Genomic DNA, 19,575 nt, shown 5'->3' with positions numbered 1-19,575 from the left:
CTCCCCAAACCCTTCCTAACCAAATCTGTCCAAATATATTTTAAAAGTCATAATGATATCCACATTTACAGCTTGCTCTAGCATCTTCTGTTTGCTAGCAGAAGCGGGTGCAAGGGTGTGAACTAGTGTGTGTGTGTGTTAATGCTGGGGTATGTATGTCAGTGTTTGAGTATGCATGTAGACTGAGATCAGGTGCAGCTGTAACACTGTTGTCAACAGTGGAGGAGATTGAGAGGTCAGTAGAACAACAGTTTACCATGTGAACCAGAGTGTGCACTTCCAAGATTATTATATATATGGCGACATTTACATATTGAAGCATTAAATGCGATCAGTGTGGACATTCTTTGACCTGAAACTTTATCTCTGTTTAATTTCCGACAGATGCTGCCTCACCTGTTGAGCGTTTTATAGAAGTGAGTAACAGTAGGTATGTTACAAAACCTACCTGAATCGTCATTGGGAATCTGCCCACAGCCATGTCGGCGATTTTGGCGCTGTTTGGAGGGGGCGGGTTTAAAACGCGATTTTTACTAGGCTGTACTAATCGCAGATGTTCAGCCTAGTAAATCATTAACGAAAAATCGCTGCAAGACCCGGTCGCAAAAGGTATTATTAGTTTTATAGGCCTCGATAATATAGTTATAATAGTTTTAAAATTACTGTCTCATTCCGCAACCTCTCGCAGCCCCAGGGTTTTATAAAGCAAACAATTAAAGGTATGTACCTTATTTTTACATTAAATGGGGCATATATATAACCCTATATATCAAGTTATCTATAGCGAGTAGTTCATTTTGGGCTTTTTATATCCCGCAGTATTTTTCTCGGCATTTGAGGGCACTAATCCAGCGCGATGTCAACGTTCTAAACCAGCGCGTTCACATGAACCCACTAGAAAGCCGATTTAAATGGGCATTTATTTACAGCAATTGAACACTAAATTCCTTCCATTTGGCCTATAAATGAATGTAAATTAGATATAAAAATCATGTTATATTGTGAATTATTTGTGAATAATCTTTGGAGACTTAGGCTATTTAAAAATGTTAATCTTTCCTTAGGAAATGGGCTTTTGACTATCCAAGATCACAGCTTTTTTGTAATGTCCATTGAAAATCAATAGGGAACAAGATGCTAATTTCCGAGTATGAAAATGGCCATAACTTTTTTAATATTTGAGATATGAAAGTGAATTTGGTTGTCAAATTAAACTTATTGTTATGCTTTATCTGATGGGATAAATTGCAGACTTGATTTTTAAAATCTCAAAATTTTGTAACATTGCTAGTAACAGTAAGCACGGAAACAGGCCGTTTGACCCACCTTGTCCATACTGGGCTAGTCCCGTTTGCCGGCATTTGGCCTATAACCCTTAAAATCCTCCCTATCCAGATATCTATCCAAAGATGGACTTGTAATGCTGGAGTAACTCAGTGGGTCAGGCAGCATCTCTGGAGAAAAGGAGGTGGTGAAGTTCTGGGTCTAGACCTTTCTTCAGATTCTCCTGTCTCCAACAGTCCTCCTCCTCTTGGACTACCCTGGAGAGCCTTCTACCCTCTCTAGACCCTTTTATAAAAGTAGTCTGAAGAAGGGTCCTGACCCAAAATGTCACATATTCTTTTTTTTCCTGAGATGGTGCCTGACCTGCTGTGTTACTCCAGCATTTTGTGTCTATCTTCGTTGTAAACCAGCATCTGCAATTCCTTCCTATAGATTATAAACAATAGGTTCAGGAGTAGGCCATTCGGCCCTTCAGGCTAGCACCGCCATTCAATGTGATCATGGCTGATCATCCACAATCAGTGCCCCGTACCTGCCTTCTCCCCATATCCCCTGACTCCGCTTGCCTGGTCTCCACGGTCTCACCCCCCCCAGGTCTCCCACTGAAAAAAGACAAAAGATCAGACCAAAAGTATACTCACTGTATCTATAGCGCTGAGATCTATTTACCGTTATAGCTTACGATCTTTGACAAATCCCATGATTCCTTGTGTTTTTCAGAATACCGAACTCGCTTATAGACAATAGGTGCCATTCGGCCCTTTGAGCCAGCACCGCCATTCAATGTGATCATGGCTGATCATCCACAATCAGTACTCCGTTCCTGCCTTCTCGCCATTTCCCCGGACTCCGCTATCTTTAAGAGCCCTATCTAGCTCTCTCTTGAAAGTATCCAGAGAACCTGCCTCCACCGCCCTCTCTGAGGCAAAGAATTCCACAGACTTACAACTCTCTGGGTGAAAAAGTGTTTCCTCATCTCCGTTCTAAATGGCTTACCCCTTATTCTTAAACTGTGGCCCCTGGTTCTGGACTCCAACATCGGGAACATGTTTCCTGCCTCTAGCGTGTCCAAACCTGTAGTAATCTTATATGTTTCAATAAGATCCCTTCACATCCTTTTAAATTCCAGATTATACAAGCCCAGCCGCTCCATTCGCTCAGCATATGACAGTCCCGCCATCCCGGGAATATATCCTACACATATATCTGTGCAAATGTCTTTTAAAAGTCAGTAATTGCATCTGCTCCTACAGCCTCTTCTGTTTATTCAGATTTCCAGCAGATTTTCAGGTTGGTATTTGAGGAGTCAGTATAGCTGTAACATTTGGGAAGGACTGAGCCTTACAATCACAGCAGCCTCTTTCCAAAGGCCTCTTTCTGTGCTGTGTGATCCCATGACCGTGATAAAAAGATTGTTCAGTGTGAAGCCCAGAGACGGCATGATAAACAACCCACCCAGCAATTGCACAAGACCATCGTCTCATTGCAACACCATTTCTGCACCGCAAAACCGACATCACTGTAAAACAAACAAGTAGGGCAAAGGTGACTACAGATATAGCACTAAGTTGCTGCTGTTCACCTTCAAAGATTATTTTTTATTTCTAAAGAAAAGCTTTTATCAGGTAAAGTTGCCGAGTAGGCAAATGTTCAATCTGCAATCATCCAGAAAAAACTCACCACTCCGCACGTTGGGGACTTGGTGATTGATTTAAACAGAAAGCAGATGCATGCTTTGACCAGATGACCACATGTATCACACTCGCGTTAGGTGACAGGGAGAAGATTAAAGGAGATGTGCCGGGCAAGCTTTTTTTAAATACAGCTTTTTCACACAAAGGGTGGTAGGTACATGGAACAAGCTGCCGGAGGACGTAATTGAGGCAGGTACTATCACAACGTATAAAAAATAGTTAGACGGGTACATGGATAGGACAGGTTTAGAGGGATAGGGGCCAAATGCAGGCAGGCATGTGGGACTAGTGTAAATGAAGCATGTTGGTTGGCTTGGGCAGTTGGACAAGGGCCTGTTTCCATCCTGTAATACGCTACGGTCTATGAACACACTACCAAGGGTGGTGGTGGAGGCCAATACCATAGCAGCATTTAAGAGGATTTTAGACAAGCACATGGATATGCAGGGAATAGTGGGATCACGTGCAGGCAAATGTAAATAGGTTATCTTGACATCATGTTCGGCACAGACATTGTGGGCTGAAGGGCCTGTTCCAGTGATGTACTTTCCTCTTTATGTCTGTAACGCGCTACAAATTTATTTAGTGAGATGACTTGCTGAAGGGCCTGTCCCACTTGGACGACCTAATCCACGAGTTTCGAAGACCCTAGACCAGTTGAAAAAAATGTTAGTCGTGTTGACTCGCCGAAGTGAACGACCTCCTACGGCTATGTCTACGACCGCCTACGACTATGTCTACGGCCTCCTATGACCCCCCTCGACCTCAGTCTTCCACACCTAAGACCAACTACGACTAGCTACGAGTGGAAAATGATCACATGATAAAATGATGTTATGTTTGCATTTTTTTTCTTGGGCCAGTTACCAACCTACGACTACCTACGACTATCTACGACTACCATCACAACCAACTATGACCTACCTACGAGTAAAAAGTTACGATTTTTTTCCATGCCAACCTTTTTTTTACTCATGGGCATTTTTTATCATACTGGGAAAAAAGCCACCACCCATTTGATGCCACGAGTACGTGGAGACCACTCACGAGCATGAGGAAGAGTTACGAAGACCTCCTACGACCTTGTGGCGACCATGTTGCGAGTATAAGTCAAGGGCAAACTCGGCAGAGGTCGCCAATTAGGACGTGAAAGTGGGACAAGGGCTTGAGTCAACTCGAGCAAGCACCATGAGCTTGGGTGATCTATTTATTAGTTTAGTTTAGTTAAGTTTAGTTTAGTTTAGTCATACAGCGCGAAAACAGGCCCTTCGGCCCACCGAGTTCTCACCTACCAACGATCCCCGCAAATTAACACTATCCTACACACACTAGGGGCAATTTACACATACACCTAGCCAATTAACCTACAAACCCACGCAGTCAAGGGGAGAATGTACAAACTCCGTCCAGACAGCCCCATTGTCAGGATCAAACCCAGGTCTCGAGCAGTGCAGGCGCTGTAAGGCAGCAATTCCACCACTGTGTTTATTATTGGCACCTGTATTGAGGTACAGTGAAAAGTTTTTGTTTGCGCACTACCAGTGAAAGAAAAGACTATACATGATTACAATCAAGCTGTCCACAGTGCAGATATAACGGATAAAGGGAACAACATTTGGGGCAACTACAGGCACAGGCGATAGTACAAACCTTCTCCAGCGTCGAGAAGGAGGGCCAAGACTGGAAGCCATACTCTGATGCAAATCTCGGCTTCGGGAAGTATGTCCAGTCCCAGCAGTCAGTGTCGTAGCTATAATAGTGAACATCACCATAATGGACATCGTAGGGGTTCCTGGCAACCCAATGCTCCTGAATGGACTCCTTCCCATTAGTGGGGCTCGAGGTGATGTACGGACGGTTTCTGTCCTCCTGTGGACAGGGAGCAAATGTTAGTCAAATAATCAGCAGAATACTGAAAGGCAAAGTGTAAATTCTGGTGATGCTCAGTGAGGCTGGGTGCCATCAGTGTAGACAGAGGTAAAGGTGGTGCTGCAGCTCAATGAGCTTTTGTCCAAAATTCTCTCTTCTTCAGCGCACACGTTCCAGGCACTCACTACCCTTTGTGTAAAAAAAAAACCTGCTCCACTATCTCCATTATTACTAATGTTTAATGTTTTACGTGTCATTCCTAACCATCACTGTATGTCATGTTGTCACTTGCGGACGGAGCACCAAGGCAAATTCCTTGTATGTGAATACTTGGCCAATAAACTTATACATTCATTCATTCATTTCAACTTTGCCCTCTTCACCTTAAATCTATTGCTTCCAGTCCTTGACAGTCCCACTTGGCGTAGCAATAAACCAACAATAAAAATGATGTTTTATTACATTTATTTGCTTATAAAACAACAATAAAAACATAAACTGACTGAGGGTAATAAGTAACATACTGGCTGGAATCGGCTGTGGGACAAAGATTTTACTGCTAATAGGGATTTGCGGAAGTAGTTTGCAAATACTTCACTGTTTCGTTCTCAGAGGGGTAGGAAGTACATTGAGATTTAGTTCCTGATTGGTTTCTTCCTATAAATTTATTAATAAATCCATGCAGTCACCTGACCAACAACACAAAGCTCCACATGTCACATCATAGTTATTTTGTTGGGTTTGTGACTGTAGCAAATGCTGTCTATTTTTTGAACATTTCCTAATTGTCAGGAATGGAAAATAGCAGGATAAATATACAGTACATGGTTGAAATCAAGCTACCTCCTTCAGTAAACAGTCCACACTGATGTAGTGGGATGGTATCAGAGACTCTGTAACACCGGGAGTGTAATGGCATCTGCTGTCATTCAGTTCCTTCAGTTAGGTAACGGGATTAGTGATACTGGACTCGGTGGGCCGAAGGGCCCGTTTCCAAGCTGTAGCTCTCTAAACTAAACTAAACTAAGTGTTCATTTGGTACACAAAAATGCCGGAGAAACTCAGCAGTTGCAGCAGCATCTATGGAACGAAGGAAATAGGCAAAGTTTCGGGCCAAAACCCTTCTTCAGACTGATGGGGAAATGGGGGGGGGGGGGAGAAGAAAGGAAAAAGGAGGAGGAGGAGCCCAAGGGCTGAGGGAGGGATAGGAAGGGGAGGAGACAGCAAGGGCTAACAAAATTGGGAGAATTCAATGTTCATGCCCCCAGGATGCAGACTCCCCAAGTGGAATATGAGGTGCTGCTCCTCCAATTTGCGGTGGGACTCACTCCAGTCATGGAGAATGCCCAGGACAGAAAGATCAGATTCGGAATGGGAGGGGGAGTTGAAGTGCTGAGCCACCGGGAGATCAGGTTGGTTATTGCGAACTGAGCGGAGGTGTTGGGTGAAGCGATCGCCAAGCCCACACTTTGTCTCACTGATGTAGAGCAGCTAACACCTGGAGCAGTGGATGCAATAGATGAGGTTGGAGAAGGTGCAGGTGAACCTCTGCTGCACCTGGAAAGACTGCTTGGGTTCTTGAATGGAGTCAGGTAAAAGCGACAAATGTAGCATTTCCTGCGGTTGCAAGGGAAAGTACCAGGGGAGGGGGTGGCTTGGGTGGGAAGGGACGAATTGACCAGGGAGTTACGGAGGAGGCGGCCTCTGCGGAAAGCCATCAGGGGAGGAGATCCCGTTGGAGGTGGCGAAAATGTCGGAGGATTATCTGTTGTTTGTGACAGCAGGTAGGGTGGAAGGTGAGGATAAGGGGCCCTCATTACGAGTGCGGGGATGGGGAGTGAGAGCAGAGTTACGAGGTATACAAGAGACCCTGGTTAGAGCCTCATCTATAGTCGAAGAGGGGAACCCCAGTTCCTTGAAGAATGAGGACATCTCCAATGCCCTGTTATGGAACAACTCATCGTGGGTGCAGATGCGGCATAGAGGGAGGAATTGGGAGTAGGGAATAGATTCCTTACAGGAGGCAGGGTGGGAAGAAGTGTAGTCCAGATAGCCATGGGAGTCAGTGGGTTTATAGTAGATGTCGGTCAGTAGTCTGTCGCCTGCGATGGAGATAGTGAGGTCTAGAAACGGTAGGGAGGTGTCGGAAATGGTCCTGGTGAATTTGAGTGCCGGATGGATGTTAGTGGTGAAATGGATGAACTCAGTGAGTTCTGCATGGGTGCGGGAGGTAGCACCAATGCAGTCGTCGATGTAACGGAGGTAGAGTTCGGGGATCGGGCCAAGGTAGACCTTGAACAAGGATTGTTCGACGTACCCTACAAAGAGGCAGGCATAGCTGGGGCCCATGCGCGTGCCCATAGCTACGCAGTATTATTATATATAACTATAACAGTATTATAGAAACTCCCCCCTAAAACATGTTACTAGAGATTTGAATTTTCTTGTGCAATGCTCAGGTGCTGCCAGGCAATGTCCAGAGTCTAAATGTATTTCCTACCTTAAGTACAGTTTCTCTAATAGTACTGACGTAGAGTTGTACATAGTCATCCAAGTACAGGCTGATGTTTGACAGGGAAACGTGGAACCAGTTTGTAGCCAGTGCTGCCTCGTTTTCATTGTTTCCACTCCAGATTATGATGGATGGATGGGACTTCAATCGACGGACCTAATGATGAAAAAGAAGTCTTAATTCCAAACAGAAAAACTGCAGCTACTGAAATAAAACAGAATGCTGGAAATACTCAGTAGGTCAGGCAGCATCCGTGATGCAGTAAAATCTGAGTTAACATTGCAGGTCTGTGAAAACGATACAATTGAAAATCATCAACATTTCACTGTAATTCCATGAGTTTCTCTTCGCTTAGATCATTATTATGGTCATGTGTACTGAGGTCCAGTGAAAAGCTTCACACAGATATCTCCCGTAGTCAGAATCAAACCTGTGTCTCTGGCACTGCGAGGCAGCATCTCTACTGCAGCACCATTGTAAGTTGCAACCCTCTGACGATGTACAAAATGATCTGCTTGGGAAGTACAGTCATAAAATGCACCTTTCAGGTTTACAAACAGAGGGTTGCATCACGTACAAACAGCTCCATCACGACAAATCTACGATGATGTTGCCAGGACTCAAGGGAGTGGCTGGGCAGGCGAGGGCTTTGTTCCGTGGAGCATCTTATGGAGGTGTACAAAATCATGAGGATACTGTAGATAGAGTGAATGCACAGTCTCTTAACCACAGTAGGGGAATCAAGAACAGTAGGACCTGATTAAGGTGAGAGGGGCAAGGATCCGGAGGGGAAACTTTTTTCACACAGAGGCTGTATGAAGCAAGCTGCCAGAGGAGGTAGTTGAGGCAGGTACTATAACAACATTTAAAATACATTTGGACAGATACAGTGCCCTCCATAATGTTTGGGATAAAGACGCATCATTTATTTATTTGCCTCTGTACTCCACAATTTGAGATTTATAACAGAAAAAAATCACATGTGGTTAAAGTGCACATTGTCAGATTTTATTAAAGGCCATTTTTATACATTTTGCTTTCACCATGTAGAAATTACAGTGTTTATACCAGGCACATGCCGTGAGAAATTTTACTTCGGAGTCACGTAAGTGACTACGTGAAGAAGGGCCGCCCATCTGCGTGCGCGTCATTACGTCTGAACGCAAACGCGCGACGGACTGGCAGAGGCACTGCGTCATCCCAGGCCGTTAGGATGGACAGGTAAAGAAAGTTGAATCACTTTCCTGCATTCTTTCGGGCTTGAAAATTTTTGTAGTTTCAAGGCCCAGATGTCGAGGAGACGGTCCGCGGGGAAGTCTGCTGCCGAAGACCGCAGCATTTCCCAGTAGCGGGCAACGGTGTTTCCCGACATTTAGCGCCAGCAGCTGAACCGGCAGGAGACTTGTTGCAGGAGGAGAGCTCCGTTGGTGGTCCTGCAGTATGGGAAAATCCACCCGCAAGTCAAACAACCCCTTGACTCGGAAGTGTCCGGGGAGGGAAAGGGATACCCTCCCTCAACGGAGAGCGTCTGAGGACGACTCTCCCACATAGGAGCAACTCTTTGGAGAAGTTGCTCCAACAATGACCTGCTCTGAAGGAGAGAGCTGTGTCAGCCCGGGGCCTACAGCAGCAGGCAGTACCGGGAGTCTCGCATAATGGGGCAACCCAATGTCTTCCCCATTGCAGGGGGAAGTACATATGGAAGAAACCACTCTGAATCGGAGTACAAAAGCAGGGGGGGGGGGAACCTTCCCAGGGACAAGCAGAAGAAAGGAAGTAAGTAACTTTTACTTATATAGCACTGTTTAAGTTAACTTGCACCAAAGAGCTTTACATAAAATAAATAATAAGCACAAAAGAAAAGAAATACTTCTGCAATCATCCAGGTTCCACTGGGTGCTTCCCTGGATAGAGATCAAGAAAATGTCTCCTGCTCTGAGGAGAGGAGCATTCACGGTCAGTTTCAGTCTGACCCAAAGCAAGAATCTCATTTAGGCCCACTGGAGGGGCCATGTCAGCGCAGGCATCCTCAGGGGCCTGCGGCAGCACCTGTTTTCAGGGCTACCTACAAATCTCACTATCAATGGAGGGGAGTGTGAGTGATCTCGAATTAAAGTATGAACGTACTGAAGCACATGCATATGGCCTCAAGAGACAGCAGTTGGCAGAATATCCACACAAATGCCGACAAGGACTTTGGAGAAACCAGCCGCCGAATCCTCTCTTCAGGTAAGACCAGAAGAAGGAAGCAAAAGCTGTCGGACCAATCAAGGTACCAACGACAAGCAAACTTCATCAGTAGGCGACAACACACCCACAACTCCACGGGGGGTAAGCAGTTCACTGAAGCCGGTGGTAGCTTGAAAGCTGGGCACGGAAATATGATCAGAGTCGTCTTTCAAGGCAGACTCAGAATTATGGCCAGAATTGTCCGACAAGGCACGCTCAGTATGATAAGGTTTTCAGACCAAGACCCAAGCAGAGGTCAGGAGAAACATGGAATCCACACTTCCTACCAGTCCAACTCCCAATCAAGGAGAGAAAAAGAACCCGCATCAGGGGCCTTTGGGCTTACCACAAGACCACCGGTAGCCATGGAGGTAGGTGGGTCTGGGTTTACTGAAACAAGGGATTGTGGACCAGTTACATGTTGGTAATTTTCCTCTTGTGTTTTGTTCAAAATGACAATAACATGAATTTCAGATCTGGTTTTAAAAAACAGATAACAACATGTGATTATTCTTTACTGCACAACATACATAGGTTCCAAGCAGACTTGGAACTCGGACCGGAATTGTCTTCAAGGTAGGCCCAGTATTTTGGGCAGGATTGCCTTCCAGGACAGGTGACAGATGGAGGATGTCACTTCATCCAGGTTTAACTCATTTGTGCAGTACATACTTTTAGAAACAGCAATTTTTTGTTACAGTCTAACTACTGTTTTATAGGAGCTTCCTATAAAATGGTCACATGGCATGCATCGACCTCAAAGATGCATACTATTCGGTGTCTATTCATTAAGAACAGGAGATATTTGAAGTTTAACTGGATGGCATGGCTCTGCCAAATGGGTTGACATCAGCTCCTAGACTATTGACTAAACTACGGAAACCAATTCTGAGACTACAAAGGTCTCAAAACCACATAGTAATGGCATATTTGGAGGACATTTTCATTTTGGAGTCACCAAGAATTGGCAGAAGCATCAGTCACGCAAACCAAAACCCTGTTTGAAAAAATTGGTTACCTCATCCATCCAGTTAAATCAAAATTGACACCTACAAGGGTAATTGATTACCTAGAATTTACTATCAAAATCACTAAATATGTTGGTGACTTTGCCTAGGGGCAAACGACAATATTAATTAAGCCTGCAATGACCTGATAGTCAAATTCTAGCCATCTATCAGGCAAACAGCGAGTGTAATTGGCAAATAGTAGCTGCATTCCCAGCAGTACGTACGGGCCTTTGCATTACCAGAACTTACAGCAAGCAAAGGAACGAACACTCAGATTACATGCAGGCCGAATTGGCAAACTATGGATTGCCAGCAGAGGCCATTGTTGAATAACTATGGTGGATAACGAATGGGAGACAGCTCAGGGAAATTTTGCTCGAAAGCCATCGAGAGTTCTTCAGACCTATGCAAGCGGCTAAGGATGGGGAGACACCAACACAGTCTAAAGCTGTGGGGACAGATGGAATGAGCAGGAGTCTGTAATTCCCCAACACATGGAATCAATTACCCAGAATTGTTGGGGGCACAATATGGACTCAAGGTTCTCTGTAGTGATATGCAACTGGTGCTTGTTCAAATTCAGATTGATAACACCACTGCGGTGGCATATATCCATTAACAAGGGTGGTGTAAAATCTGTATCTTACGACAGATTGTCGAACCTCATTTGGCACTGGTGTATCGAGAGGAATATTTGGGAAATCTACGAGGTAGATATAACACGGTGACAGATGCTGGATCACGAATGTTTAATAACATCACAGAATAGATGTTGAATTAGACAGTATTTAACAAAATAACTACACGATTTGGCATACCAGATGTTGATCCGTTTGCATCTAGACTGACCATTAGTTACCCAGATATGTGTCCTGCGAGCTGGATCCAGGAGCAAGGCAGTAGATGCTTTCTCCCTCAATTGGGGAGGAATGTTTATGTATGCTTTCCACCAATTTGTCTCACAAACCGATGCTTGACAAAAATCAAGCAAGACTAAGCCACAGGCATATTGGTAGTGCCAGATTGGCTTACTCAAGCCTGATCCCCAAAAATGTTGGGAATTATAGTCCAGTCAGAAATGGCTGTACCCAAGAGCAGGGACCGTACCGCATGGTGCACACTGTAATTCTAGTGTGTAATTTTCTGCCATCCCACCGCACCAGTTTGTTAGACGCATTGTCTGTGAGTAATCATGTTTGTGTAACAGCAGCTTTATACGTTATTGTGCAGCATTGCTATTATTAACAGTTAAGAATGTTTCATGTGCCCTGGCTGGTTTCTTACATAACAGCATTGTATTTAGTGGTGGCATCATAGTTTATGTTTCTATACCAAGTGTATAACGTTACTAAATATGCGGTTTCTCTTTCTGCTTGTATGTTACAGTTTTACAGTTGAATACAGTAAAGAATCAACGACATCTCGTGTCTACGGGTCTTTATTGGATTAATTGTTTAACTTGCTAGATAGCTGGATAGGGACATCCAGCGAGTCCAGTATAGTAAAAAGACAGCACCACAACAAGCTGTACTACAGGGTGGCTCACATCATCACATTGCCCGTCCACACCTCAACGCCATGGCAACAAGCAACCAAGACAACGCTTCACAGAATGAAGCCAAGTCCCTCAGCGTTCGTTCGTACTGCTCTGCAGCCAGCTCCAGTGCCAGCATGGCCGCCCTTAAAGCACGGGCTAAAGCAAAAGCAGCCGAAGCTAGAGCAGCATTCGCTCAGAGAGAGATAGATATGAAGGTCGACGCTGCGCGGATTCAGGCAGACCTTAGGTCGAGGCTGTGCGGATGCAGGCGACCTTAGAGGCCTTGCAGCAAGAAAAAGAGATGGAAGCAGCCATTGCAGAGGCCGACACCATAGAAGCAGGTTTAATAGCAGAACAAGGGTCACGTGATAGATCACCGAGCCCTGCTCGCCCTCAAAACCAGCACGAGCGTACTCTGGACTACGTCATAGAGCAAGCCAGCATAAAGTCAAGCCAACATGTCACTGATTATGATATCGAGAGTGGTAGCATAGTATTTTGCCCATTGCCGCCCATTCACCAGACCAAATCTAATCTGGCCAGTTCATTTCATAGTCATCACAATCCCAGTAATGTGCAAGGAAACGTGGAGCATAAATTGGAGGATAGAAAGCCAACGGCAACCTTTCTGCACAGCGGCTCTAACAACTCTCCTCAAGCCACCAACGATATCAATCCCACCACCATGGACCTCGCCAGATACCTCGCTCGCAGCCAGCTCGTTACAACAGGATTGACGGCCTTTAACGACAAGCCTGAGAATTACTGGGCTTGGAGATCCTCCTTCCAAAACGCCATAGAAGGCCTGGGCCTTTCACCCAGAGAGGAGCTCGATCTTTTGGTAAAATGGCTTGGGAAAGAATCCTCGGAGCAGGCAACAAGAATTAAGGCTGTCAACATGAGGAATCCTAAAGCAGGTTTGAAGATGGCTTGGCAGAGGCTCGAAGAAACTTATGGTTCACCCGAGTCTATCGAGCATGCCCTCTTTACCAAGCTCGAGAACTTTCCCAGGATCACCATCAAGGAGCCATACAAGCTACGTGAGCTCGGGGACCTTCTGTCAGAAATCGAAGCGGCAAAGGCCGATGGGTATCTACCTGGTTTGTCTTACCTTGATACCTCCAGGGGAGTTGCACCGATTGTTGAGAAGCTTCCTTATAACATCCAGGAAAAGTGGACTGAATTTGGATCCAATTACAAACGCCGCCACCGCATCTCTTTCCCCCCATTTAAAGTGTTTGCCGACTTTATCCGTGCGGAGGCAAAAACCAGAACGGATCCCAGCTTCAATCTTTGCCTCTCTCGTCCAGCAATCGTCCAGAGGGATAACATAGAGAGACATGGTAAAACTCTCGTCTCCGTCCACAGGACACAAGCATCTCCAACAACTCCTGAGACACAGAAATCCAGTGACCCATCAAAGCAGTGTCCCATTCATGCCAAGATTCATCCATTAAAGAAGTGCAGAGCCTTCAGAGAAAAGAGCCTGGAAGACCGCAAACACTTCCTTAAGGAACATTCCATTTGTTTCCGCTGCTGCTCCTCCACAAGTCATTTCGCCAAGAACTGCACAGCAGAAGTGAAATGTACCGAGTGCAACAGTGACAGACACCTCTCCGCTCTACATCCAGGCCCAGCCCCCTGGAAGTCCGAGCCATCTCCCCCCGCATCCGAGCATGGCGGGGAGGAAGAGGTAGCAGTAAACCAGGAGATCACCTCCACATGCACGGAGGTGTGCGGTGATGGGGTCAGCGCGAGAGCATCCGCTAAGATATGTCTCATCTCAGTCTATCCAGAAGGACGTCGCCAAGAGGCACGCAGGATGTACGCCATCTTAGATGAACAGAGCAACCGCTCTCTTGCAACATCCGAGTTTTTCAATATCTTTGGGGTTAAAGGCAATCTTAAGCCATATTCACTGCGGACATGTGCCGGGCTTAAGCAGACTGCAGGTAGAACAGCCTGCGGTTACATGGTGGAGTCTGTGGATGAGAAGACATTGCTCCCTCTTCCTCCACTCCTAGAATGCAATCAAGTGCCTAACAACCGTGCCGAGATCCCCACTCCCAACGTTGCGCTTCACCACAGCCATCTCAGATGCATTGCCAACGCGATTCCTCCACTGGACCCAAACGCCAAAATACTGCTCCTATTGGGAAGAGATATTCTGCAGGTGCATAAAGTGAGGAAACTAATTAACGGTCCCAACAATGCCCCGTACGCCCAGAAGCTGGATCTGGGATGGGTAGTTGTTGGCGATGTAGGTATTGGTGGAGCACATAGACCTACCCAAGCGGAGGGACGTGTTCCAGGGTCTACAGATGCGACAGATTCCACGGCCCTACACCACATTCTCAAAGTTGAGCATGCTACAACAGGAGCTCTATCTGTTCTCGGACGCATCAGGCAAGCCAAGATACGCAGTTGCGTATCCGAGGGTCATCACCGAAGACGGAATAACGGAGGTGGGCTTCATCTTTGGCAAAGCAAAGCTAGCAACCCAGCCAGAGCTCACTATTCCAAGACTAGAATCGTGCGCAGCGGTCTTGGCTGTCAAAATCGCAGAGACGATTGCGAAGGAGATGGACGACATCCCCTACCACACGGACGGCAAAGTAGTACTGGGGTACATCTGTAACCGATCGAGGCGATTTACACATGCGTCCACAGCCGTATCCAACGCATCCATCAGTTTTCGCCATCTCATCAGTGGAGGTTCGTTCCCACGCACGACATCCCAGCTGACCCCGGGTCACGGTCCGTCCCAGAAGCTCTAGGTCCGCCCAATCACCAAAATGGTTCTCCTCCTGTCTCCCGAGGACTCTGAGGGTTAAATGGGAAATGTGCATGGGGTCTGGGAGACCCCAGGCGGGGAGTGTGCTGGACCACTTTCTGTTTGCAGATATTAATGCCACCTGCTGGATGTTCAGGTTCCTACAGCTTTGGGTTACCTTTCCTGTTAGGCAGGAAGTTGTCATAAGCCAGGAAGCCCAGCTCAGGGACAGTACCGCATGGTGCACACTGTAATTCTAGTGTGTAATTTCTGCCATCCCACCGCACCAGTTTGTTAGACGCATTGTCTGTGAGTAATCATGTTTGTGTAACAGCAGCTTTATACGTTATTGTGCAGCATTGCTATTATTAACAGTTAAGAATGTTTCATGTGCCCTGGCTGGTTTCTTACATAACAGCATTGTATTTAGTGGTGGCATCATAGTTTATGTTTCTATACCAAGTGTATAACGTTACTAAATATGCGGTTTCCCTTTCTGCTTGTATGTTACAGTTTTACAGTTGAATACAGTAAAGAATCAACGACATCTCGTGTCTACGGGTCTTTATTGGATTAATGTTTAACTTGCTAGATAGCGGGATAGGGACATCCAGCGAGGCCAGGAATGCCCAGGGATGGAGATCCAGAGGACCAACGTGTTTGTGTGGGTGGTAACATACTAACACCACTATCTGAGAGTTACAGAGAACCTCAGAGGCTCAGAACAATCGGTCCTCATCAGCCATAAAAAAAAAAACCACACCAAAAGGTGTCAACTCAAACCATCTCCAGATGGTCAAAGGAGATAATAGCAGTAGCAGGAGTAAACATTTATATGGTTAAATCTCACTCCACCAGGGCTGCATCTACGTCGGCAGCAAGAGCTATGGACGTGGCCCTTGACGACATCCCAGTGGCTGCAGGTCATGGACGAATGAAATAACGGTTACACCGGTTTTATAACAAACCCATAACCGGACTGGGGGCGTTTGCACGTACCATTTTAAGTTCTGTCCCTTAGTTTCCCCGCCCCCCCCCCCCCCCCCCAAGGTTGGGAGGGGGTAACTTTTTTTTTTTATTTTTCTTTCATTTAAAGCATCAGTTTTTCTTTACTTAACTACGTAATGTCTGAATGCTTAATGATTGCACGCATCCATGGTCAACCCATTCAGTGTGTGATGCCTGGATTTGTAACCGGCGTAAAATCACAGAGCTTTGAAATCTTCACGTCGTCACTCACGTGACTCTGAAGTAAAATAGTAAGATAAAAGAGCGCTTATCAATTTGAAGTTTGATCTGATTTTATTAGGAGTTACGATGAGCGATTACGTGCCCACACACTCCCACCCTCATACTATAAAGGTCATATGGAAGTTCTAGTTTCTTCATAATCTTACTATTCTCAGGTCTCCTTTTTATCTGTGATTTAACACCGCTGCTTTGAAGATTGACGACGCACGCAGACGGACGGCGCCCTTCTTCACGTAATCGCTCATCGTAACTCCTCATAAAATCAAGATCAAACTTCAAAACTGGTAAGTTCGTCGTTTAATCTTACTATTATTCAGGGTAGGCAGTCAGTCGGCGGCTTAAAAAAAATCGAATCCATGCGCAGATTGTTTCTCCTCTCCTGCGTCGAGATGGGGCTCCTAAGGGACCGTGTTAGGAAACTGAAACAGCAACTCGATGACATCTGTCTGCTCGGGGATAGCGAGGAGATCATAGATAGGAATTACAGGGCGGAGGTCACTCCAAGACCACGGGAGACAGAAAACGGGGTCACAGTTTGGAAGCGGCAATGGGCAGAGGCAGGGACTGGTGAGTACCCCGGTGGCTGTACACCTTGAAAATAAGTACTCATGCTTGAGTAAGGGTGGGGGAGACAGCCTACCTGGGGGCAGCGACAGCGGCCGGGCCTCTGGCACAAAGACCGGTCCTGTTGCTCAGAAGGGTAAGGAAAAGAAGAGGAGGGCAATTGTAATAGGGGACTCTATAGTCAGGGGGTCGGATAGGCGATTCTGTGGACGCAGACAGGAGACCCGGATGGTAGTTTGCCTCCCTGGTGCCAGGTTCAGGGATGTGTCTGAACGTGTCCAAGAAATCCTGAAATGGGAGGGAGAGGAGCCTGAGGTTGTGGTACATATAGGTACCAACGACATAGGTAAAAAAAGAGAAGAGGTCCTGAAAGAAGAATTTAGGGAGTTAGGTAGAGAGTTAAGGAGAAGGACTGCAAAGGTAACAATCTCAGGATTACTGCCTGTGCCACGCGACAGTGAGAGTAGGAATGGAGCGAGGTGGAGGATAAATGAGTGGATGAGGGACTGGTGCAGTGGGTATGGATTCAAGTTTCTGGATCATTGGGACCTCTTTTGGGGAAGGTGCGACCTGTACAGAAAGGACGGGTTGCACTTGAACTCGAGGGGGACCAATATCCTGGTGGGGAGATTTGCAAAGGCTACTGGGGAGACTTTAAACTAGTATGGTTGGGGGGAGGGACTCAAATTGGGAAAGCTAGCAGTCAGTGTGTGAGGCAGGAGGCAGAGAATGGTAGCACTCTGACCCAAAATGTAGGGGAGAGAGAAGAAAAAGACAATAAACAGAGATTAAGAGTGGGTGGGTTTCTCAAATGTGTATATTTTAATGCTAGGAGCATTGTAAGAAAGGTGGATGATCTTAGAGCCTGGGTTGACACCTGGAAGTATGATGTTGTGGCGATCAGTGAAACATGGTTGCAGGAGGGCTGTGATTGGAAACTAAATATTCCAGGATTTCGTTGCTTCAGGTGTGATAGAATTGTAGGGGCAAGAGTTGGAGGTGTTGCATTGCTAGTCAGGGAAGATATTACAGCAGTGCTTTGGCAGGAAATGAGACAGGTCAGGTGGCAGAGGTATGCGTTGGGGAACAGTTCGGGACCAGTGATCACAATACCATCAGTTTCAATATAATTATGGAGAGGGTCAGAACTGGACCAAGGGTTGAGATTTTTGATTGGAGAAAGGCTAACTTTGAGGAGATGCAAAAGGATTTAAAAGGAGTAAATTGGGACAGTTTTGTTTTATGGGAAAGATGTAGAAGAGAAATGGAGGACATTTAAAGGGGAAATTTTAAGAGTACAGAATCTTTATGTTCCTGTTCGGTTGAAAGGAAATAGGAAAAATTGGAAAGAGCCATGGTTTTCAAGGGAAATTGGACACTTGGTTCGGAAAAAGAGAGATCTAAAATAATTATAGGCAGCATGGAGTAAATGTGGTGCTTGCGGAATATAAAGAATGTTAAAAGAATCTTCTGAAAGAAAGTAGAAAAGCTAAAAGAAGATATGAGGTTGCTTTGGCAAGTAAGGTGAAAGTAAATCCAAAGGGTTTCTACAGCTATATTAATAGCAAAAGGATAACGAGGGATAAAATTGGTCCATTAAAGAGTCAGAGTGGACAGCTATCTGCAGAGCCAAAAGAGATGGGGGAGATATTGAACAATTTATTTTCTTCGGTATTCACCAAGGAGAAGGATATTGAATTATGTGCGGTAAGGGAAACAAGTAGAGTAGCTATGGAAACTGTGAGATTCAAAGAAGAGGAAGTACTGACACTTTTGAGAAATATAAAAGTGGATAAGTATCCAGGTCCGGACAGGATATTTCCTAGGACATTGAGGAAAGTTAGTGTAGAAATAGCAGGGCTATGACAGTAAAAATATTTCAAATGTCATTAGAAACGGGAATAGTGCCCGGAGGATTGGCGTACTGCGCATGTTGTTCCATTGTTTAAAAAGGGGTCTAAGAGTAAACCTAGCAATTATAGACCTGTTAGTTTTGACGTCAGTTGGTGGGCAAATTAATGGAAAGGATACTTAGAGATAATATATATAGCATCTGGATAAAACAGGGTCTGATTAGGAACAGGTCAACATGGATTTGTGCCTGGAAGGTCATGTTTGACTAATCTTCTTGAATTTTCTTGAAGAGGTTACTCGGGAAATTGATGAGGGTAAAGCAGTGGATGTTGTATATATGGACTTCAGTAAGGCCTTTGACAAGGTTCCTCACGGGAAGGTTGGTTAAGAAGGTTCAATGGTTGGGTATTAATGGTGGAGTAGCAAGATGGATTCAACAGTGGCTGAATGGGAGATGCCAGAGAGTAATGGTGGATGGTTGTTTGTCAGGTTGGAGGCCAGTGACTAGTGGGGTGCCACAGGGATCTGTGTTGGGTCCACTGTTTTTTGTCATGTACATCAATGGTCTGGATGATGGTGTGGTAAATTGGATTAGTAAGTATGCAGATGATACTAAGATAGGTGGGGTTATGGATAATGAAGTCGATTTTCTAAGTCTACAGAGAGATTTATGCCAGTTGGAAGAGTGGGCTGAAAGAATGCAGATGGAGTTTAATGCTGATAAGTGTGAGGTGCTACATCTTGGCAGAACAAATCAAAATAGGACGTACCCGGTAAATGGTAGGGAATTGAAGAATGCAGTTGAACAGAATTGATTCCTGGGAATAACTGATGCATTCAGTTAAACCTGAAAGTGGTAATCTCATGTAGATAGGGTGGTACGAAAAGCTTTCCGGTGTGCTGGCCTTTATAATCCGAAGCTGAATTCCCACTGATGGGTATAGAAGTTGAAATTCGATGTTAACAATGTTAAAATTGTGGTTGGCATATGGTGGTGC

General features: G+C 45.5%; 2 protein-coding genes across 2 annotated transcripts in view; one reads left to right on the top strand and one right to left on the bottom strand.

The window, feature by feature from the left end:
• manba (mannosidase, beta A, lysosomal) overlaps positions 1–19,575 on the bottom strand; it is a 78,616-nt gene that overhangs the window by 15,744 nt on the left and 43,297 nt on the right. Inside the window, 3 exon segments of the mRNA XM_055634789.1 lie at positions 4,629–4,847; positions 7,348–7,515; positions 14,736–14,958. Of these exon segments, the coding sequence (XP_055490764.1) occupies positions 4,629–4,847; positions 7,348–7,515; positions 14,736–14,958 (610 nt within the window).
• Positions 11,702–15,476, top strand: LOC129702273 (uncharacterized). Its single transcript, XM_055643977.1, has 2 exons — positions 11,702–11,780; positions 11,985–15,476. The coding sequence occupies exon 2, from the start codon at positions 12,398–12,400 to the stop codon at positions 14,771–14,773; it is 2,376 nt and encodes a 791-aa protein (XP_055499952.1). The 5' UTR covers positions 11,702–11,780; positions 11,985–12,397; the 3' UTR covers positions 14,774–15,476.

Source organism: Leucoraja erinacea, chromosome 1, assembly GCF_028641065.1.
Source record: "Leucoraja erinacea ecotype New England chromosome 1, Leri_hhj_1, whole genome shotgun sequence".
In the NCBI taxonomy this organism is placed as follows: Eukaryota; Metazoa; Chordata; class Chondrichthyes; order Rajiformes; family Rajidae; genus Leucoraja; species Leucoraja erinaceus.
Note: the sequence above shows the minus strand (reverse complement) of the source record. Positions and strands in the feature narration are given on the sequence as shown.